The sequence below is a fragment of the Pleurodeles waltl genome, chromosome 3_1 (assembly GCF_031143425.1).
Source record: "Pleurodeles waltl isolate 20211129_DDA chromosome 3_1, aPleWal1.hap1.20221129, whole genome shotgun sequence".
Classification (NCBI taxonomy): Eukaryota; Metazoa; Chordata; class Amphibia; order Caudata; family Salamandridae; genus Pleurodeles; species Pleurodeles waltl.
Genome location: NC_090440.1, coordinates 926603357 through 926627245, shown reverse-complemented (window position 1 = coordinate 926627245; position 23889 = coordinate 926603357). Strand labels below are relative to the sequence as shown.

The 23889-nt window shown below is 40.0% G+C and overlaps 1 protein-coding gene across 1 annotated transcript in view; it reads left to right on the top strand.

Annotated features, from left to right (window-relative positions):
• The window catches only part of LDLRAP1 (low density lipoprotein receptor adaptor protein 1), a 223418-nt gene that overhangs the window by 140602 nt on the left and 58927 nt on the right, over window positions 1-23889 (top strand). The window contains exon 6 of the mRNA XM_069223923.1: window positions 20456-20548. Coding sequence (XP_069080024.1) covers window positions 20456-20548 — 93 coding nt within the window. The remainder of the gene's footprint in view (window positions 1-20455; window positions 20549-23889) is intronic.

Below are 23889 nucleotides of genomic sequence, written 5' to 3'. Positions count from 1 at the left end.
AATCAGTCTTTGGGTGAAGTCTTGGACATGGCTAAGAGCATTGAACGCTCTCATCTCTTCCAAAATTTTAACAGAAGATGTTAAAGCTTCTGCTCAAGTTTCTGCTGTCCTGCAAGCTGATTGTTTGGAAGTTAATGCTGTATCCAGTAGGAGCAAAGCCAACAAAAGTGTTGAGAATAACTATTCTGGGTATTGTTTTAGATGTGGTTCAAAGACTCATATGGGAAATAGTCCATCTTGTTTAGCTCAAGGAAAAAAGTGTAATTTTTGCAAAAAAGTAGGCCATTTCCAAAGTGTTTGTCATCTAGCTAAGGCCAAAGCTAAGATATCTGAAATTGTTAAAAGAATCAGTCAGTTCTTCTTCAACTATATCAATGTGTTGATAACTATTGATACTGTTGGAGCTTCTCAAAACAAATGTAAAGGTCCCATTTACTCTGTAACTATAGGCTCTGTTAATTTGAACTTTATGGCTGATTCCGGTTCAACAATTACTATCCTGTCTGACGTGACGTTTGACAGATTGTGGTCTGGGAAGCAGCTTCACAGATCTGATGTCAATCCAAAAGCTTTTGGCGAGTTTGACATTGCTATGAAGGGTTTTTTTCATGGATATTCTTGATTTCAAGAGCAGATGCATTAATACTAAAACTTATGTTGCTGAAAGTGGCAGAGGTAATTTGGGCTGGCAAGATCAGGCTAAGTTGGGTATTATTTTAAGACCAGGTCACTCTGTGCCTGTAATTCTTGGTGATATGCCTGTGCTGAGTGTGACTGAAGGGAAATTACCGCTGGATCTTGGTTCAGTTGAAAATCTGTATGAAAACTTTCCTAGGGTCTTTAAGAAAGATATTGGTCTTATCAAGGGATTTGAATATCAAATCAAGTTTAAAAAAAAAAAGATGCAGTGCCTGTCGAGCAGAAGCCTAGACCGGTTCCATTTTCGGTTAGACAGGATCTTAAATTTACTTCATGAAATGTGTGAACAGGGTATTATCACTCCAGTTGATTCCTCTGAGTGGATTTCGGCAATTGTTCTTGCTAAAAAAAAAAAAAAAAGGGTGGAAGTATTCGTCTGTGTTGATTTGCGCGCACTTAACCGCAACATTCTCGTAGATGCTCATCCTTTGCCCAGAATCAATGATTTATTGGCAAATTTGGGTAAGAGTAGGTACTTTTCCACCATTGATTTAAGGTCAGCTTATCACCAAATTCCCTTTTCCAAAGATTCTCAACCTTTAACTTCATTTGTGACGCCCTTTGGAACTTTCATGTATTTGCGTTTGCCTTTTGGTTTGGCTTCTGCCGCTAGTGTTTTTCAGAGATTGATGGATGCTTTGTTTTCGGAGGAACAATGTGTTCAGGTCTTTCAGGACGACATTCTCATTCATACCGCAACTAAAGAAAAACATTTTGAGATGTTATTTCGAGTATTTAGGAAGTTGGAAACACATAATATCACTGTCAACAAAGATAAATGCAAGCTCTTTTCAGATAGTGTTGATTTTTTTTAGGGCATAACATTTCTGCTAGAGGTATTGCGCCCATGTCATCTTTAATCAAAGCCATAGTTGAGGCCCCTGTTCCTAAGGACAAGGATTCTCTCAGATCATTTTTAGGTTTGAGTGAGTACTACTCCAGAATTGTGTCTGGGTATGCTATGGTGGTACAACCTCTACGGGCGTTGCTGAAGAAGCATGTCAAGTTTGCTTGGACTGACGAGGACCACAGGGCTTTTGATCATTTGCAACAACTCATTGTGGATGCCCCTGTTAATACTCCTAACACCATGAGAAAAAGGTTTACTATCACAGTGGATGCCAGCTCTGTGGGCTTGGGTGCTGTTTTGAGCCAATTTGTAGATGGTGTTGAAAGTACTGTGGCCTTTGCGTCACGCATGTTGAGTGAAGCAGAACAAAAATATAGTACTATTGAAAGAAGCGCTCGCATGCTCCTGGGCAACTGAGAAGTTTAAAATGTATATTTGGGGTACCAAATTTGATTTGTATACTGATCACAAGCCTTTATTATACATGCTTGGAGACAGTTGCTCTAACAAGGCGTCCTCCAGGTTGGTTAGACTTACATCCAGATTACTTGAGTTTAATTTTGATATAAAATATATTCCTGGAGGAAAAAAAGTAAGGGCAGATTGTCTTTCTCGTTTTCCAGTTGTGGAGGATGTCACTGAATTGCCGGTTGAAGAAGAATGTGTGACAGTTTCTGATGCAGCTTCTGCATTCAAAATTTCAGAGGAAGTTTGGAATAAGAGTTCTGACAATGATATTTCTCTAGCCAAAGTTAAGGACTTCCTTGTTTCTGGTTGGCCTCCTGACAGGAGCTTAGACAAAGAATTAAAGTCGTTTGCTCAGGCTGCATCTGAATTATCGGTGGTTAATGGTATTGTCATGAGGCAGAATATGTTTGTGCCACCTTTATCCTTGAGGGATGGCGTTATTTCAGTAGGACATCTAGGACATTTGGGCATCTCTGCTACCATCAAGAATATTAAGCAGCATTATTGGTGGCCTGGTTTGGACTCTCAAGTAAGATGTTATGTGGATAAATGCCCTGAGTGTTTGTGTTCCGACAAGCACTGGAAAACCAAAACTAATTCTTTGTCGTACAGAATGGCCCAAGAATGCTTGGGCGAAAATAGGATTGGTTTTTGCTTGTCCATTTAATATGCTGAAGAATGAGAATAAGTACATGATTGTAGCTATTGACTATTTCTCCAAGTGGTTGTATTTTGCCTTTTCTAGCACTGCTGATTCCAATGTGGTCATTAATTTTTTGAAACGCTTGTTTCAAGTTGAAGGTCCTGCTAGAGAGGTGGTTACTGACAATGGAACACATTTTGTCTCCAATGAAGTGACACATTTTTTTCTTAATCACTCAGTGAAAAACATCAAGGTTCCTCTTTACAGTCCTTCTTCTAATGGATTGGTTGAAAGAGCGAATCTTATTTTGAAGGAGGGAATACAAACTGCCATTTCTAATAACCTCAATGTTGCGGAGTATGTGCAACAAAGTTTGGTCCTATAACACCACACCTCATAGTACTACTGGGGTTTCTCCTTTTATTCTTCTAAGGGGAAGAGATCCTGTTACAGATTTAAGACCTACCTGGTTGGATGTTACTGGTTTTTCTGCTGATTCTGTTGATCTGCGTCAAGTTCGTATGCGGGTGAGAGGCAACCAAGAGAAGTCTAAGGACTATTTTGACAGAGTGAAGAGTGTGAAAGATTTGGAGGTGGAACCTGGGGATTGGGTATTAGCTACAAAACCTATGAGTATCAACAAAGGTGATTTGAAATTTTCTCAACCGGTCAAGGTTGAGAATCTCTAGAAGAGCGGTCTGCTTACAGGGTAAGGGTTGGTGAAACAAGAATGCTGTTGTGAAGATAACTAGTGAGCAAGCTGATATCCTTAAGAAAAAGTTAAGGGATGTACCTCTCCATGACAACTTTGAATGTGACTACTGGGATGTTGTGTATGACAAGGAGACTCATAACGGGGATTTTGGGTCCCCACTTCCTGATTGTTCCGTTGTTCAACATAATGTTGTTGACTCTTCTGTTGACAAGAATGTGAACAGGACCTGTAGAGTTAGGAATGCTCCTGTTAGATTCAAAGATTTTGTCAGATATTAGTATTCTCTGTAGAGTTAGGAATGCTTCTGTTGAATTTATTGTTTTCAGTATTAGTTTTTCCTTGTGTATTTTTCGTGTTTTTTTTTTTTTTTTTGTTAAAAGGGAGATGGTGTTGTATTCTTAATACTGTGTGTGTTGCTATGGGGATTCGAATTCTGTGGTTGTTATGGGGATTGGGAAAGTCAGTTTATCGAATGCAGCTGGGAGAGCGGTTGCTGCCTGCTTCATGTGCCGGCAGTGGGTCTCCTCTGCTGAATAAATCACAGCTTCAGAGTACCTCTGCTGTTCTGGTCTTCATTTCGATATCTACCACTACAGAGTCATTGAGAGGTTTGGGCGGGAGAACCACTTCTGGTTGCCAGTTTGGTTCATAGATGAAAATTTAGTAAGTTGGAACCAGCATTCTTTATTTTGTGCCAACTATTGATATATGTTCCTCTTTTGACGAGGGACTGTCTTTGAAGACCAAACTCCAACCTTATCTGAGCTGGAGAGGCATATTTAGGGAGGCAAAAGATTATTCTGTAGGCCTTAGAGACAACCCCGTCAAGCTTTGGTGCATCCCTACCTCATAGACCCTCATTGCCATAGGTTGTCAGGATCAGTTTTGCCTGAATTACTATTTGCAGTAGGGCTAGATTACAACCAAACACTTTCCTCTTTAAGCTCTTTAAAGATAGTGCCAGGGCAGTGACCCTTATCTTCAGGGTGTTGCACTGCGGTTTAAGGGTCTCTTTATTGTCAATAATACTCAGATATTTGTAGGAAGAGTCTTAAGAGGTTGGGCAGCAATAAGATGGGAAAAGTGCAGGTAGTGTCCCATTGGGGCCCGGGCCCCCAGCCTCTCATTTTACCTTAGTGATCCTGGCCGTCGGAGCTGGCTCTTCCTCTTCGTGCTCTGTTGTGCTGTTGGTAGAGCCTGGTAGACACGACCCATGAAGCTTCACCCCTCCTCGTAGGAGTTACTGCACCTGGAGAAATTTTGCCCAGGCACCTTCAGTCAGGTGTGATCTAACCCCTATGTGAGTAGGGCATTATGTGTACTTTTCGCCAGAAACGTGTGTGGTTGTTCCCTTTAACATCAGAGGAGCTGTGCCCAGAGTTTCTTCTTGCTCTTGTGTGACCAAAGAAGTGTGTGTTTTTTTTTTTTGTGTTTTTTTTTTTTTTTTTTTTTTTTGGTGCAGCCTTATGTATTCACAATGGATACATAATTGTACCAGTGGCAGGCATTTGTCATGATCCACATGAAAGGAAAATGAGAAGTGTTTTTTACCAACTTTATTCTACTACAGCTCAATTACCAAACTTTGTTTCACCTATTCTTGATCCTATTTAGCCCTCTCACGTGTAGCAGTAGTTCAGCACTGAGCTCATTGTTATAGAATATTTTTAATCCAAGTTACAGCATAGTCCTTATTGACATCTAGCACCTCGATTGAAATCCAAACTTTGCAAAACATGGGCAGTGTTGTTGCACAAACTCTAAATCACTTGCTGAGGTTTGTTTTCTTCCTGGGTCCCCCATGTGCCTCTACAGGGAGTGCAGAAGGCTCTTCGTATTTCTTCCCCCTGTGAAAACCTCTGGAGTGAGTGCAAGCTTTCTGACTTTTGAGCCTATCACTCCCTACAACAGAATTGTTCTGCCCCTTTCTCGCTGGTGCATCTGTTACCTGTACCAATGACCCTGCTTATTCCGCCATGGAGTCTCACCTCTCCCCCTCACTTTTTACATGCATGGTTTTCAACCTTCGCCACAAAATTCAGGCGTTACCATCCGATCTCTAACAGTTTTGTGCATGTGCTTGGATGTTCTTTAGCCAAACTTCTTGTGAAATTTGGGGTTGGGTGGCGGGGGAGGGGAGTGACTGGCATCTGGGTGTTGAACAGCAACAATTTGTTTTTAGCCCTTCCTGTAGGAACTCAGTACTTCTGCTGTTTATATATAGCTAGAAGTAGATGCATGTGTTGGCTGGGGAGGCAATCCTAAAATGGAAAGCCTTTATAAGCAACTGATAATGGTAATTAGTGTTTAGTTGTATAATTGTGTAAAGTGGCTGATTCATGAAATATAAAATCTAGACTGGTGTCAGTGATACATTTTAGATATCATATTGTAGAGTTGGTGTAGGTTTACAGAAATGTATGCACCTGTAACTTATTGGTTCACTGGTTAAAAAAAAAAAAAGTAATTCCTAAAACGTACATGAATATAGTACTTTGAATGCCAGCTCAATCACAGCTGCCTTATTTTCAATTCAGAGTTTTGCTTTCATAAATAGTAATGGATTCTTACCTTTAATTGGTCTAGATGAAGCCATTGAAGGGATATAATGCACTGATTTGTTATGTTAAATCAAAGCTCAAGACTACTCTGATTGTAATCAAGATGGACAAATGGCTCAGATACTCCTCCGTCTAAGGAGTTTGCCAGATGCTGTAAAGTCCACGATTTATTAAAACCCAGCAAATACCAGTAAACCGTGGTTTTCGCAGCATCTGGCAGCAAATACCACAGCACAGGAATGCCTGAACCACAGGACCATGATGAGACCACATATTTGTAGTTTGTATCGATTGAAAAGTGTTATTGTGCTCAAGACACATCCATAATCCAGTCTTAGCCTTCACAGGAAGAGGAGAGCTACACACAATGGTATGCAATGCTTGCCACAGCCCTCAGGAAAGTTGAAAAGATGATCTTGTCCTCTTGACAGAACAAGTGACACAATAATTAATCCATTGACTAAAGTCAGTCTTGGACATTAAACAAAAGGGGTTTAGTTTTCATCTGTAAAATTGAGCAGTTTCTCCTTGAGTTATGCAGCTATGTATGGCAAAACATGTAAAAAAAAAAAAGACTCTTAGACTAACCACTTTTCTGGAATGATATGACGAGCTAGCATTTTAGCCTGGATCATAAAAAAATTAACCGAAGTACCAAAACCTGTGATGGTTCCTAAAGACCTTTTTCTAGAAAAACCTCAGATTTTCATCAAGGACCTTAGAAGAAAACAGTTCCTACTGTAATCCCAGAACTCCCAGGGACTGTCTGGGAGGATGACTGAGCTAAACCCGGAAGTAGCCATGATGCCAGTGATACATTTGAAACACTCTGGCCAAAAATCCAAAATATCAGACTAACCTCAAATTACTTTCTCAGGAACAACCCCATTATGCCCAACACACCAGATTATGGGTCCAAATGCCTAGGATGAATACTCCGAAGTGCTCCGTGTATGTGAAAAACTGACAAATGGTCTGCAGGAATTGTGGGTGTAAATTGGTAACTCTAGAAGAGCCTTTCATCTTAAGACTTACCTGTTCATTTTCTAGGCTAACCAGTGAACTTTTACCAGAGTGGACTTGAGGACAGCAGAAGGACTCGAAGGGGAATAAAGAGCCATAAATCACCTCCTGGTGAACAGAAGAGCAGTAGGAATCTGAGCACACAGTCAAAAGGGAAAAACCAGGAGTACCTCTACCTTTTTTAATATTTATAATGTTCCAAATACTAAGGGTACAAGGAAAGACGGCAGAAAGCAAGATATGCAACCAACAAAAAGGGCTGATCTTTGCTACAGTAAATACAGGGAGATGTAGGAGAAAGTCTCCCGATTAAGGGAAGCATAGAACCAGCGAAGACATTCGCACTAGACAAAACCTGATTCCCAAAAGAGTAGTGCAGGGAAGGGGAGTTTTCTGGCTAGAGGCTGCTGGAGTAAGCACAGATTGCAGAGTCTGGTAGCAATTTCAAGTATTCATATCAGTAGGTTTGACCAAGGATTCTACAACTAAGATTCAGCAACCCTGCTGTGATCTCAAGAGTTAGACAATGAATCTCTATTCAACTTTAAATAGCCGTAAAAGATTAATACAAATGTGTAAATTAAGCATGTGAACTCATTCACTAGATTAGCATTCATGAGTTTAAAACCATTTAGTAAAATGTTAAAGCACAGTACTTTTGTTTGATCTTCTCATACTTGTGCTTTGATACAATTTTCTAAGAGTGCTTTGTATGATTTTTATTACAGCCAGACAGCTTATTTCTAAAACTAGCTATTACAATCTAAAGTGGCCTTTACCGTCTAATATTTAGACTTTCATGAGAGTGGTCTTAAGTAATGTTTCCTAGCACCAGGATCCATTTTGCAGGAAATCCAAGTGCAGTGTGCTTTGTGCTGAATAGTCCTCACAAGGACATGAGGGAAGATCAAAGAGCCAGCTACCACTATTGCAGAATGAGACAGTGAACTATACTCCATTTTAAACATGTCAAGAAATATCTGTGCTGGGGGGTTTTCTTACAAAGAGAAATAAAGGCTCCGGTGCTTCCACTGTCTACACTTCTGTATGGGGTTTCACGGACAGTTCCTAAGATTCATGCACACATTTTAAAGCTCATGTTCCAGTATCTAGAGCCAGACAATCAGACTACTTAAAAAAAAAATATAAGTTTAAAATTTTTTTTTATTTTACTTCTGAGTAAGAAAATAGTATAAATGTATAGCGTTATACATCGCATCTCTTAAGACATTAAGATATTTTGGTTGTATTTTATTCAAGAGAAAATTACTGACCCAACCTAACTACAGAATACCTTTATCGCAATTTCTTTTCATCTTGGTCACAGTGAACTACTTCCCCTTCCAAAATTATCCCCCAACTTCAAAGTACACTCCTCAAATACTGTAATCTGCAGATCTCATCTCCCTGGTCTGCCTTTACTTTAGGAGGGTAATATTTGTGGGCTGCTCTGCCCTTTTTAGGGTGTGATATAGATGTAGCCTCGACCTCAATCCCAAAATTATGAAAGTAAGTTAAACAATTTCACTGAGTGGGCACACAGTTAAGGGTAAATCAGCTGATAAGTAGCTTGTTACTGGCTCCCGATTATGAGCTAAAATCCCCAGTGTGCCCGCTCTTAGTATAAGAATGTTTTTCCATCACCTTCCAAATGTGAGCCTTCCGTAGGGTATTAGATGTGGTATATTGAATCAATCAGCGATTTCTGCAGCTCAGCTAATCACCTGTAAAGTCTCAAGGCACAGTACCTTAATCCGCCAATGACCAGTCCAGAGTAACCTTTGCTACACCTAGAGAGTCCCAAATATTTGTCTGCTTTTTTAGATACTTTAGGTATGTGAAGTGTGCACCTAGTAAGTGTTGCCATGGCCACAGAAATAGGCTAACCTGGTTTAATCCCCTTCATCAGTTCTCTCCAGAAGGGCTTGATTCATGGCCAATGCCACCGAATATACTGCATATTCCCCCAGGTGCTGCATCCCCACCATCGCAAGACACTAGCTGTTTGTCAATCTCTAATTTTGCTGGATTCTAATAGCTAAAAATAAACATATCTTGGAGAGAGGCACTTTATAAAGTCATTAATAAATGAGAAGTCATGCAGTAAATACACCCATTACAAGTCTGATCTCATTATTCATTACTGTTGCCCATCTGTGCTTAAGCATTGTTTACCTTTGGTGTCCCTGTGAGCAGTGAAGATTATTTTCTATTATGCCTGTGTAGCCGGACGTTGGCCTTGCATATTTTTTTTATTGAAGATGATTTTATAGGTAGCTGTCAATCTAAATGGTTGTTGCAGTACCTTACTTTAGCTTAATGTAGTGTTAGTTTTTTTTTTTTTTTTTTTTTCTATAACAATCCTGCAGTGGTTGGATATTCCCATTTGAAAACATTTCATAAGACAGTCGCCTCCCTTCCTCATTTCTAAAGGGCCGAGATCCACTGCTGGTGACACTCTGGCTAAAGTGTATGGGGCTACACAGCAAGGGAAATATTGAACTTTGGAATCCAGTGAGTCGTAAGTGTAGCGCACGTGGGAGTGAAAATAATCACATTAAGTAGTGATCTAACTTGTTGGTTTTTACAGGAGGGCTCACAGTTCTGCCCATTATCACATTGTCCACAAAGCCCAATATTTTAACTGATGCTGTAATGATCCATTTGGGTAAAAAAAAAAGTGTTTGGCCGCGTAATGAAATAACTTAGTCTCGAAGTGCCAGGCCATTTTCTTGTTTGGGGCAGCACATTATTCTATAGGCTGTTTCTGAGCATCTCCCCTCAAAACGTAATTCAGTATAATTTTCTTTATTTCCACTACAGTTCTCTGGAATGTTAAGTAGGAGAGCCTGATATAAATATAGAACTCTCAGCAGAATGTTCATCTTAATAGTAGTAATTTTCCCCAGCCATAGGATGGGTTATAATGCCCACCTATGAGTATCCTCTCTCAAAACAATTAACCGGGTAGGTTAATTAACTCCATACGGGTCATTTAAATCTAATGGAATGTTTATTTTTGTTTTTTTTATATATCTATATCTATACCTATACAACACGCACCATTAAGGGGCCACAGACCCTGACAGGGCAGCCTCCGCATAAGGGCAAAGCATCCCATCTTAACATAGAACAAAAATAGCTAAGGCACCAGTTTGGGATCCATCCAAACACTTCATTCCAGAGTGAACAACTCTCCTTTTTCTGACGCGTTTCGTCTCCAACTGCCTTGATCACAGGTGAGACAATGCAAGTGATCACAAAGCCAGTGCTTTTTAAATTACTGATCATGTGACCTGATAATCACGAACTCCATGTCCCAAGGTGCACCATTCCATGTTCTTAAACTCTGGTGCTGAATCATTGTACTGCATAAAATAGCGTTTTAGGCACCAAAGTTACAATGTATGATGGAAAAGTGTCCTTGTTTAAAGTTGTTGCCCCTATTCCTCTCGTTATAGGGAGGTCCCAAACAGCTAGAAGGGAGGTAAAATACCTCTCTCCCATCCCTTGCTCACCTCAGTTTGTCCTTCTGTCTCGGATAAATGCCGTGGTTCTCACTGAGGAAAGCGGGTCGGGCCCCTTCAAAATAAATCTTTGTACAACACGCTCCATGGAGTTCGTGATTATCAGGTCACATGATCAGTAATTTTAAAAAGCACTGGCTTTGTGATCACTTGCATTGTCTCACCTGTGATCAAGGCAGTTGGAGCCGAAACGCATCAGAAAAAGGAGAGTTGTTGTTCACTCTGTAATAAAGTGTTTGGATGGATCCCAAACTGGTGCCTTAGCTATTTTTGTATATGTGTGTATGTATGTATATATATATATATATATATATATATATATATATATATATTTACCTTTTGTGTTGCCCATTGAAACTTTCATTTTTGTCTTCATCGGAATGTTTAGAATACTTAGTTTTAAATTCTCTGGTTTTAGAGGTGTTCATTTAAAAACTGGCTAGTTTTCAAAGTCTGTTAATAAAATGTGCAATCTAGAGAGGTACTCCAGAGTGGGAGTCTTAACAATAAACATGTTATCTGCAGCTAGCCTAATTTTCTGTGTATCTAAAGATCCATTTCAAGCTGATCTGCCCATCGCCTTCTCTCACTCCTTGCAAACAGAAGGTGCCATGTCTCTATGCCCCTCTACCCCACCACCACTCCAACTTCCAGTTAATGACCTCCCTCGGGCTGTGCTTTGTATCTAGTCAGTCATGCTTTTTAAATTTTATCCAAAAACCTAATGAGGCTAGACTTGAATTACCAGGCTTTGGCAAAGCCAGTAGACTTTGCCCATGCAAGAGCTATTGGGATTACCAATACAAGATCTATTGGCTTTACCAAGGTTTTAGCCATGTTGTACACCGTGTGGCTGCTGTTCAGCATGGCTAAAAGTTAGTGGAGTGGATTGAATTGGATTGTTGTGATGGGAGTTGTGTAGTACAGTGGTATGAAGTGTGGAGGCAGAGTATGCATGGTCTGTTAGCGCACTGTCATTAGACAAACATTTTCAATTAAAATGACAGTTGCATTTGTAGAGACCTACAGTTTTAATGGTTCATGGTACATACAATGCATGGCAATGTCATCACCTAGTACGTTGACTTGTTTTGATCGTATTAAAATGTTTACCCCACACTTCAGAATTACAGACACATGTGCTTCATTTGTGCTTTCCCAATTCGTTTATGTTCTGAAATGGCTGCACAGTACTTCTACAGACACATACATTTTGGTGTGTGCTAAAAAAAACCTAAAAAAAACACCTTTGCTTTTACAGCCAGATTGGCACATAAAAGCATCTCGCTTTAAAGTTAGAAAAATAATAGTAATCACCACTCTCTTGGAAGACAGAGCCTGAGATTTGACCAATGTCTTTGAAATCACAGCAAAAGTGATCATATGCAAACAAGATATAAAGGCTTGGTCACTCAGTGAGTGCTTGTGGAAGAATGCAGTATATAGGCTATTCTCTATAGGGAAGATTGAACCCAAGTGGGGCAGCCTAAAACTAATACGGCCAGTAAATCTAAAGCAAGCAAATGGAAGTTACAAAACCAGTGGTGAGTAATGCACACGAAATACATTTCCATGATGCCTTCAGAATGTTCGCAATCCAGACAGCTCCACTGTTTGGTAGGCTTTGACCTAAAGAGTGTCAGTCTGCCCAGTTGAAGGCTTTCTCAGCATCCAGTGTTACCTAAACCACAGGTATCTACTATTTGCTACCCTTTTCAACCAGATGGCCCACCTGTCTGGCTTTATTAAGAGCATAGACCCATGAGAAAAATCAGACTGACTGGGGTGATGCAAACAGGTAGAGCAGTCTCCTGTCTTGTGCCAAGAATTTTAATGTAGTGTTACACGTCTGTATTTGAGTGCTACGTTTTAAAATCCCCCCCTCACTTAAGGATATGATAGCTTCTAGTGTGTGTAACTCCTGTGTCCTCTGAAAATATGTTCTTTTGGGGGTTCCAAGGTTGTCCAGGATTTTTTTTTTTCCAGCCCTCCCAGTACCCATCCGGTCCACTGGAACTTGTGTAACATAAATGTTTTATAGAGGCATAGACTTTAACAAACTTGGGCCTACAGGGGCTGTTTCTTTTCTGTTGACAGTGCCGAAAAGTGCATGTCTTCTCCAAATAGACCTCATAACCTGCATCATGTAAATGGTTTGCTTTTATAGACGGAAGTCATAAAATGCCTTTAAACTTCTTATTGGAGTGCCCACACCCATGTATAAGCTTGATTGTCCTCTATGTAATCTTTTTCTTGTTTGGCCCTCCATCATTCTAGGGTAGTACCTACTTTGTTCCCATGTATGTGGCTTATTTTGTAGGCACAAAGGGTAATTTCTACTTTATTCATGGCTAGAATGTTGACCTGGCTAACCTCGACAGCCTGAGGCAGTGTCTCTAATCTTTGGCTTTATGCTATTTTTTGAGTTGTTCCTTTTCCTGGCATCCAAATTGGATACCATTCCTAAGCAGACCCCCCCTCCCCCATGTAAATGCATTGTCATTCCATACTCCTACTGCAGAAACTTGTCCCATATCATTAGTCTGAAAGTATTCAACACCGGGTCTGGCAACAGAGGGTCATGCATAATCAGTAGCCCTCCCTTTTTGGCAGAGTATTCAGTGACTGTTGCTGGCCGTGGTCTTGGATAACCATTCTGGAGTAAAGTGTGTGTGTAACAAATATTTTGATCTCTATATTGTGCCTACATTTGCTTGAATGTTAACCTAAAATGTACTGATTTGTGATTTAAAAACAGGGCTCCAACATTATTAGTTGATGGGTAATGGGCTTGAAGGTGTGATTTGTGCTGAAATTGTGACCGAATCTATTTTTCAGAGGTGCTTCATAGATCAGAAGTGTCCCATCTCACTCCCTCAAACAAAATGACAGATCTTCGCCCTTAAAGTTTAATCCTTCATGTTGATTGATGATAAAATCTTAATTGTTTAGTAACATATTTGTGATCATTCTCAGATGGCAGAGTGAACGAATCCGCACTTGAAAGGTACCCTGTGGAGCTTCTTGCCCCAAAAGGACTAACCAGTTTCAGAACTCAAAACAATAGAGGATCACTCTGTCTTCTATTAAAACCTGGTGCATGGGCTGACCTTGAAATACTATTGCACCCAAGCCCCCAAAGAGGCTGGGCAGTAATCACACCCAAATGATTGGGCCGATCGGCTCAATCATCTGGGACCCGCCCCAGAGATCCATGACACTATATTAGTAACTCAAAAGTACACTGGGATCAAGCTATACCTGCCTGAACCCCACCTAGAACAAAACTGGTCCTGGGCTGCTTGTGTTCAAGTTCAGGAGGAACTTGCCTTGGCAGTTCAGGGCATACTGCTCATATTGGAGCATTATCAAAAATGATTTGCATAGTTGGGTCGAAACTGATATGCCATAGTGTGTAAAATAACATTAGACTGGGATGCGGCCTGAGAAATTTCAAGTGGCTGAGATAAATGCAAGCATTCCATCAATCACTTTTTTGTAAACATTAGTAATTTATGCAGGGTTTGGTGCACAATCCATCAATAACCAGAATGTCTTCTCTTACCATTGTAGTCCATTTTAGGGTCTATGGGAGATGCCCATCAAACCTAGGAACATCTTGGTTGAGAGCATTCAGAGACTTGACGTTTCTATTGTGTTGCTCTCTTGACCTTCACCTTGACCTTAAAAGTGTGGAACTTTGCTAGAATGTCTCGATTTCTCTTTCCATGCCAGTCTTTTGGTTTATTCTGTACACCCTGTTTAATTATTTGAATGTGGTTGTTGCCTACCACTACAAAAGATTTACTGTAGCAACCATTTAGATTGGCAGCTGTTCTCTCTGTGTACACAATTTTTAAATTCCTTGTTTTAATTGTAGCGCATCTGTATGCATTTCTAGAGGGGTCACTTGTTCCACTAGTAATGATTCCAAATCTTTAATTTTATTTTCACCACTGAGATTTCTAGCACCCAGTGTTAAAGAAATTCCTGGCAAAATGTCACACAGGGTACTTCGTTACATGAGAAAAGAACAGAAGATTTCACCAAATTCCTTAACCTTTCCTGTAGTGCTGCATATTGTCCATTGTCACATCAAGAAACTGATATCGATGCCATTGATAGTGTGGACACAAAGCACTGAAACACTGCCTTTTGGGCTGGGAGTTCGAGGTGACCTGGAACTCCAGATACATCCATAGGGTGATCTTTCAGCCCAGCCAAAGGCCTTTCAGTGCACTATTGTGATGCTGTTGATCCTAATTTTGCCCTCATGAAATGGGGCTACATACAGGTGTGCCTGCCCTTGCAGTATATTCCAAATATCGACTAGACTTCCTCAGGTACATTCATGTCTGATTCTTAAGGCTGCTTACTTAGCAAATATGGGTAAGAGTTGTGTAGGATCCAAAGTATTGGGCTAGTAACTATTCCTACCTCTGCTCTGTCTGTTGGCTCCAAAGATCCTGTGAACAAGACAGATAGCAAAGAATGGATGGACGATGGTTCTCAATTCATCAGGAAGCATTGTAAAGCGCATGGGTAGGGCTGGAAGAAGAGTTTCAGATAAGACATTTAAGACTGCAAGCCCTCCTGAATCATCAAATGTTTAATTGCGTCACTTCTAGGTTTTTTGTGTATAGGTGTGTGTATATAAGAAAAGATGTCCTGATCTGCGTGTTACGGTGCACTTAATTCTCCGGTGTTGCTTGTTTGAGGCAGGACAACCATATTTTCAGAAAACAAGATTCTCTTTCTGTTTTAGCAAGAGAAAACCCGCACTCTGTCGTTGTGCCAAAAATACCTTCACTTTTAATACATTAGTGAGATCATAAACAAACAGGAATCCCCTGACGCGTTTCGGTCTCACCAGACCTTGTTCACAGGTGTTTCCTGTGTGCTAATTTCGGCGCTTGAAATAAAATACTCCAAAGTAACAGAAAAAATACTCCAGTTACACCACTTATCAAGGGTTACTCCATAACATCACTAAATATATAGACTTTAACAAAGAAAAATTAAACGTTTTTCTATATACATTTACCAAATTGTAACAGTGTTTTAACTACAATCCAAAGTGTTTTTCACTAAGTTCCACATTGCATTGTGGTATATGTAGTTTATAGCATTTCATTGAATCAAATTATTTTTAAATGTCATAAAATCTTGTTTCACCGACTAATGGAGACTTCAAAACAATTTCTGAGGTGTGGTAACAAAATATAGGGGCCCTCAGTTTTTAATTTATATTCACATTGGATTCATAGTCATTTATTGCATGTTACCTACAATAACACAATCCCCAAAGTTATCTTTTTTTAAACACAGCCCTCACTAAATCCTGCACCTCTGATGTAAGAAGATTAATGTTTGGGTATTATTCCTTCAGTCAACTTATATTGATAGCGCCAAAATTGTATGTTTATCTGACAAATGACAACGGGAAAGAAGGCATCTTATCAATTGATGAAAATGACATAAAATAAATGAATGGCAACATCTTATGAGCTATGACAACCCTTATAGGTGTACAAATAACTCCTCATCCTGATTTAGACCTAGCGGGGTGAGAGATCGGATATCAAGTATATGTCTGGATTCTAGTTGACGCAATTTCTTTTCTGTCCCACCACGTTCTGATTTTAGTACCTGATCAATTACATAGAATGTCATGAGTTCCCACTTGCTATCATGTTTCTGTTCCATATGTCTCGCTGTTGCATAGCTCCTATCTATATTGATAGTTGCTCTAATACGTTCTAAAATTCGCTTTTTATTCTCACATATGGTACTGCCAACATATTTCAAACCACAAGGACATTCAATCACATATACTGTGAATCAACTTTTACACTTCAAGTGCTTACGTATCACTCTCTCCATGCCATTATTTGTTGAGTACTCTTTCTTGTTCACCCCAATTTTACATGCCTTACAGCTGCTGCATTTCCAAAAGCCAGATCTCTGTAACCAGTTTGCTTTTGTAGTTTGGAAATGACTGTGCGTTAATTTATCCCTTAAGTTTGCTGTTCTTCTGAAAGTCATCAATGGGTATTGTCCCATAATTTCCCCCACTATTGGGACAATTTGTAAAATTGCCCAGTGGTTTTCCAAGATTTTACGAATTTGTGTGGCACTCTGTGTATGTTATGAACCTCAGCTGTTGTTGTTTGGGATGTTTAATGGCTTGGTTTCCTCCATGAATTAATTGTTCTCTGATTGTTTCTCACGTTTCTGTGCCAGAGCTGAACACTTTTTCGGATATTGTCTTGCCAGGAATCTCTCCTCCGCTAATTTCAAGTGCTTCTCACTCTTCCGGCTCTTCGTGGAAATTCACCGTAGGGAATGTTCCACTTTGTTTGTGGTGGGTGGAAACTGTTAGCATGTAATATGGAGTTCGTAGCTGTTATTTTCCTGTGCAATGAAGTCTGAATTGTCCCCTCTTTAACATACATTTCTGTATCTAGAAATGTCACACGTGTCGCACTGATGTTGTAGGTGAAATTTAAGTTTGGCTACATTAGAGTTCGAGATCTTAAAGTATTCATCAAATTCTGACTCGGTACCATCCCAGATAAGAAAAAGGTCATCAATAAACCTCAGCCAAGTCACTACTTTTTGTTGGTAAATCTCGTTTTCTTCTGCCCAAGCTATTCGTTGTTCAAACCATCCCATTGTCCAATTCGCAAAATTGGGAGAAAAAGAAAAACCCATTGCCGTGCCCTTAATTTGCAGATTCAGTTGATTAAACAAGAAATAATTATTCGTTAGACAAATGTTAATCATTTCCAGAAGCATCTCATTGTGTTGATAAAAACGTATATTCCTTTGGTTGAGAAAGAATTTGCATGCCTGGATTCCTATTTGATGTTCAATGTTCGTGTAAAGCGAAACTACATCCATTGTTACTAATTTATAGGTGTCCTGCCAAGGTATCCCTTCCAATTGTAACAGTAAGTCTCCTGTGTCACGTAAATAGGAGTTCAAATTTCTTGCCAAGGGTGCTAGAAAGAAATCTATGTATTCTGACATAGGTTCTAATAGAGATGCTTTGGCTGATATTATAGGTCTACCTGGTGGATGTTGCAAATTTTTATGAATTTTAGGGAGGAAGTATATTGTTAGTTACAGGATGTTCCACTAACAAAAATTTTGCCCCTACTTGATCAATGAGGCCTTGATCTTCCCACCTTAAGATACACAAATGTATCTCCTCCTTCAGTTTTATTACTGGGTTCCCAATAGCATGTGCATAACAGGTTTTATCTGACAATTGCTGCATCGCTTCTTTCACATAATCCTGTTTATTTTGTATTACAAAGTTTCCACCTTTATCCGCGGGTTTGATTTCAACCATTGTTTCCATCTGAAGTCTGTGCAGCGCCGGTTTCTCTGGTATGGTTAAGTTCTACTCTTTCCAATTCTTTTTTAATAAAGATCATGAATGACCAGCTCCGCAAATAAATCTATTTTATTCCCTGCTGGTAGTGCTGGGTAAAACTTGGAAGGTGGTCTTTTATCTGTCAGGCCCGCCCCAAGGGGTTTAACTATTTCAGTAACTTCCAATGGTTTGTTTCCCAGATCTAAATTCACCAGAGTCATCCGTGTCTCTATCTCCCACAGTAAGGTCATACTCCTGTGTTGGTGGATCATTTTTCTCTTTCATTTTAGTTTCCGCAAAGGTTTTGGCAAATTTTGATTTTGCGTATATACTTATAAAAGTCTATGCGTGTTTGTACTAAATCTTGGGCAATGGTTATTGCTAGTGCACGTACTACAGTTTCTTGTTCAGGTTTCTCTCATTAAGGCCCTGGATACCTGAAGACCCTTCTAGAGGGTACTGGATCCCTCTTCTAATGACATGCAGTATTTTGTCTTCTAAACGTTTTAAAGATGTTTAAAACAGTTTCTTTTTTGGACTGTAGCTCTCCATGGATTTTTTCTTCTTCCATGGGCATGACTATACCTGCAAAACACGTGTCCACTGTGACTTTATATATCGTCCGAATTTAAGGTTTAAGGTGATTTCAGGTGTCATTTTAGAAATCACAAGATCTTTCCTGTCTTTTGCCCAACTGCACAGTATCCCTTTTGGATAGTCGAAAATAATCTTAATCAATAAATTATGGTCTGGGACATTATTAGAATAGGAGTCAGCTGGACTTGTTGCTAACATATGGATATTACGTCATGATTCTGTATGAATCTGAGCCTAATGTTCTTATAAACAATAACAATTGTTCTACCAGTGTGATATGAGGAGAGACGGAGCAACGCGCATGGGGGGGGGGGGGGGAAGGAGAGACGCGCATGGGGGGGGGAAGGAGAGACGCGCATGGGGGGGGGGAAAGGAGAGACGGAGCGACGTGGGGGGTGGGGGGAGGGAGGAGAGGGGAGAGACACGGAGCGAGATCTAGGGATGGAGGATATATGTGTTTCGCAGGCCAATTAGGTTTCTCTTGTTCAGAGGGGAGAAATAGCCAGCTGTGCATGGCAAAATCACTTTCAAATACTAAGCCAAGGCGTATAACCAGAAACTCACCATGCCTTTTCGGCTCTTCATTCGATACAGATACTGGCATTTTGGTTCAGTCAGTCAATTTTGTTGGATTGGTATAGGGAAGAGATGGTCTGCACTCCTTCACCCCCTGCCGCAACCTCCTGCCAAATATGCTTTAGAGTTGAGCTGCAGCAGGTTCTCTCATACCCACATTTGTCCCCTTCCCATCACCCTTATGCGTCAATGAAGCCTTTCATTCATGCCTTCCGAAATTTTTATTCAGAGCTTTACGTTTTTTTTTTTTTTTGATGCACAGAGCATGTGTGATGAAGCTTTCTTTTAATAAATGTGCTAGTTAGTGAGTTTTTTGTAATGTCAGTTTTGTACTGAGGTGTGTAGCACCTGAAAGTATTTTTGGGTCAGTTACTACAGCAATTTTGTTGTATCATAGTCTCATTGTTTTTTAACATACTGAGTTCTTGGTTTTGTTGACATTTTTTTTCAAACTCTGTAGTCTTTATAAACAGTGTACCTGATGAGTGTGCTTAAAAGCATACGAGAAGCACACAAAAGGTGATGGGAGGAATGCTTGAAATGTAACCACTGGCAAATAGCACGAGGTAGCACCCTAACCAGTCGTTCTCTAGCTCCCCGTGCCACCTTAATTTGAACCCAGCCATATGCAAATCAGCCATGGCTCTGTTCCTCATGGGAACAGTCCAAACAGCTGGGTCCAAACTAAGGTGGTATGGTCTGGCAAATAACAATGGACTGGAATGTGGCCCTGACTAATTAGTGGCTGAGGTTAATTCAAACATTCAATCACTGTTTGTGTACTTTACTGTGTCAACCTAAGTGGGGCAGGTATGCCCAGACAAGGGTCCCCTGCACATTGTCTCACTGTAACCAAGATATACCTGGCTGACACAACTAAGGTGAGACCTGTCCTGGGATGTTTGTGTTCTGGCTTAGGGAGAGCCTACCTTGGTGGTTTGGGCTGGACTGTTCCCATTGGAGCAGAGTTAAGACTGATTTGCATATGGCTTGTTCCAAACTGAGGTGGCATTGTGTGCAAAATAACGGTTACAAAATAACTATACTCCAGGCAGACAAAACGGACAGCTTCTAAGTGTGGGTTTCTGAGTGCTCCACTTCTTTATAGCCTGCACTGCTGTGTAACGCATTATGGGTATGCTTTTTTTAATCTAAATTGGGGTCTTGCATCAGTTTAAATATGAGAACAGGCTTCCTGTTAGTGATACTAGCTCACTTGGAAATGTCCTAACCTTATTAGGCCAGTCAGTGCCAGTCACCTTTTTGTTCAATATTTAAACTACTACAGTAGAAGCTGCTAATAATCCTCTCAGTTTACTGATGGTTAATATTAATAATATTCACCTAACTTTTCAGAGTAGAGATAACAAAAATCACGCAATGACTTAACAGTAATTTCAAAACGTTCTTTAAAGGAAAAGAAAAACGGGTCAAATCTGGTTCGGACGGTGAAGGTGCCAGCAGTTCTCAGTCTGACAGCTCTGCAAGTCTTACCAGTCTCAAAGGTGGTAAGTTTGAAAATCAATTTTCTAAAGTTTTAGATCTTCCTAAAGTGTTTCACGTGGCTTTATTTGTTGCGAAAGCTGATGCTTCAGTTATGGCTGGTGTTGAAAGTTTTGAAATACGCGGTCCTGGGGGTGCGAGGAACAAATTGTATATTGTCTCCTCGAACCTTGTTTATTTTTTGTGGTTCTCATTTCATTTCTACCGGACGGGACTGGTAGCCTTGTGAAGGCGGGAAAAGGATGTTTAAAGGGTGAATGTGTTGTCGTATCTGCAGGCATTTTGGTGACTTGATGTCAATTTGAGTGCAGGAAACCATGTCTTGCAACCGTACGAAAGATTGTGTTTCACAAGGGAACTGAATATTCAACTTTGTCTGTTATAAACACCGCCCAGTGCTAGGAGAGGGAGTATTTGTAATGGTGGCCAGCTGGCAGTTCCTAGGCCCAGGAAGGCCATTGATTCCAGCTAACACAATGATGGTGTGCAAAAGTCAAATAGTCCTTCAGGAAACATTGAAATTTACAAGTTTGCAAACTGGGTTTAGGTGACACAGAAGATGTTTGCTTACGGGCACTTTTAAAGGGAATTCTAGGTTGATGCATAATGTGAAATATTTGGCTTTTGGATGCGTCCATGCTCTTTCCCGATTGAGGCCACTGATGGAAACTGGCACATTGAACTCAGGCTGGTGTAGCAAAAGTACCATCTGACATCAGTTATATGCATCTATTATCCGTATCGGAATTATTTACTTAAAGCTACTTTAGACAAACTATTGATGTATGCTAATTAAAAAAACAAAAAAAAACAGTAATTTCCTTTTCAGCGTGAGGCTTTATTGGTTTGTGCCTTTGCAACTACGTGTACCCCTTACTATAGATAGAATTTAGTTCTCGGATTGTGAACATAGCATGGAATTGCTGTTGCACAATGTGCTTGGTTACTTTCTGCTAAAGATCGGATAGCTTTGTAATTTTGCATGAAGCCTTCGAGATCATTTGTCCTGCAGCTGCCTATTGACATTGCTTGCTAGGAGTATACATTTCAATAGTTCTTAGGAACTGGCACTATCTAGTTTTAATGTAAGACGTGTAATAGTGGTTTTGTATGTACCGCTTCAGTCAACAAATGTCAGTGCAGCTGTGTCATGTTGATTGCATAGTATTTTCACAGCTATATGTATACCCTGAAGAGACTTTCTTTGTGAAAAAATGTGTTGCTCCAAATAGTCAGTGAATGGTCGCTAATGAAATATTTGCACTCAAACCAGATGTCTTATTGGTCTACAAAGGAGAGTGATACACGAAATATGTACACTGAATGCCATAAATGGATTTCAAAGGCTTCTGATGGTGTCAATGCGTGGGGATTGTAAGGGATCAAACGTAACATAGATTAAATAGTGCTGAACACGGAGTTTTGTTGTTTCCGCCAGACCCCCCCTTACTTTCTGTGACTGCTGGTGGAATGACCATAAATATGGAGCTTTGATCTAAAGGCTTCATATTTTTTTTTTTTTCCTCTCCTCTAACCTGATTTTTCTGGTATAAAATGTTAGTGGGGGTCTTCTGTATTAATGTACAGCACTTGGTCTGGGCTTTACAAGTTTTTTTCACCGTTTTTATAGCCAATTCTAGAATACTTTCCTCTACAACTTAATACCATTACAACATGCTTACTTAATCAGAAAGTACTTCTCTCCAATTTATTTGAGCGAGGACCATAGACTGCACTAAAATAACAAATTCTTCTTGTGCAGTTTCTTGTATGTTTAGCTGCAAATTTGGCTCCGACTCACACCTTGTGAATTCTAGTCCAATATTCTGCTAAGAGAATTTTACGGTGGACAGACTGCTATCACAGGAATAATTGAATGACCTATGGCTGAGCCATGTTTATAATCCTACCTAGAAATCTGCTACATGTTGGGAGTATATGGTATACCTGCAGCACTAACCTCTGTGCCCTGCTAAACTAGTAAATTTTCTCTGACACAATTTGGGTATGTCAGACACTATTAAATGTAAAGTACACCCAAGCCGCCAAAACATTTCCACAACCATAAACCAGACTACCACCTTTTCCCATCTTCCCGGGTAACAGTATAATTTGAGGAGCTTAAAATCTGTTTAGCTGGCATCTGTGGTGCTTTGAGACTAAGGTGAAAGATCAGGGAAGGTGCTAATTTGGAAGAGTATTTTGTTGATTGGGTCCAGGAGGGCAAGATCTAGCCTAACGTGATCTCTCAAGCAAATCCTCAGTTCTGTGATCGTCTTCATTTACTTAATTAGTTGTTAGTCCATCAGGTTTGACGTTCAGAGGAGGGGAAAATTATTCAATTGCTTTTTACTGCAGCCTGGCACAATGGGTTTTTTCCTGTTTTGGATCCGTTTTTCCTATTTCAAAGTAAGTTTTGCGGTTGAAAGCTTAGGATGGTAACTGTACATTACTCGAATGTCTTTATTGAGGATTACCTCTACGTTTGTGTCTGAAGTGAATGTCCCTGGTGGATGACTGGTGGTTACAGCCAGAACCTTGGCAACCAGTTAAGCAGTGGGTGTCCTTGTCAGTGCAAGTATTAATCTGGTGATTCTACCGTGACCACTTTTTTAGACCTTTTTTTTTTTCCTTCTAAGGCACAACAGGGTTTTGGTAGAGCACTCAAGAAAAAAAACAATTATCTTTAGAGTGATCAACAAGATGGACATTAAAATCAGGTTAGAAATTTATCTTGAAGTAAAGACTCAAGAGATAAAGGGATCTCTGGGATATATTAGGAGCTAGAAGTACCCAATTGTAAAGCCATGAATTAAATAGTAATCATTTCTGCTTATACTTCGGCCAATCTGCATTTCTGGGAGGCCACATCAGTTCTCCCAAAGTCTCTAGGCAAAGATTCACACCCAGTGAGAAATATTTTCATGAGCTCAGACTTCACATCGGTTTTATTTATGCAGGTCTTTTCTAGAGTACTTTGTCACCTTTGGGTATTAGTTAATGTAGAAAGAAACGTTAGAAAACAGTTTATTAAGAGACTCTGCTTAATAAACTACAAATGCATTTTATGAACTTGGGGCAGATGAAATGACCGATTTGACAAAACAGTATGATTTGTGGTAGTTGCAGATGGAGGCCAAAGAGATATCCGCATATTCCAAAAATCGAACTTTGGTTGAGTTCTCAGTACTGTGAATTCATTTATCTTTCACGGGTATCAAATGCCCAATGAGGTTTACGGACCTTTGGATCCAGAAAGATGTGTGGTGAACCACCAACAATTACATCACCACCACTCCAATAATTTCAGCACTATGACCAATGTGTCCATGGAAGGAAAGCTCCA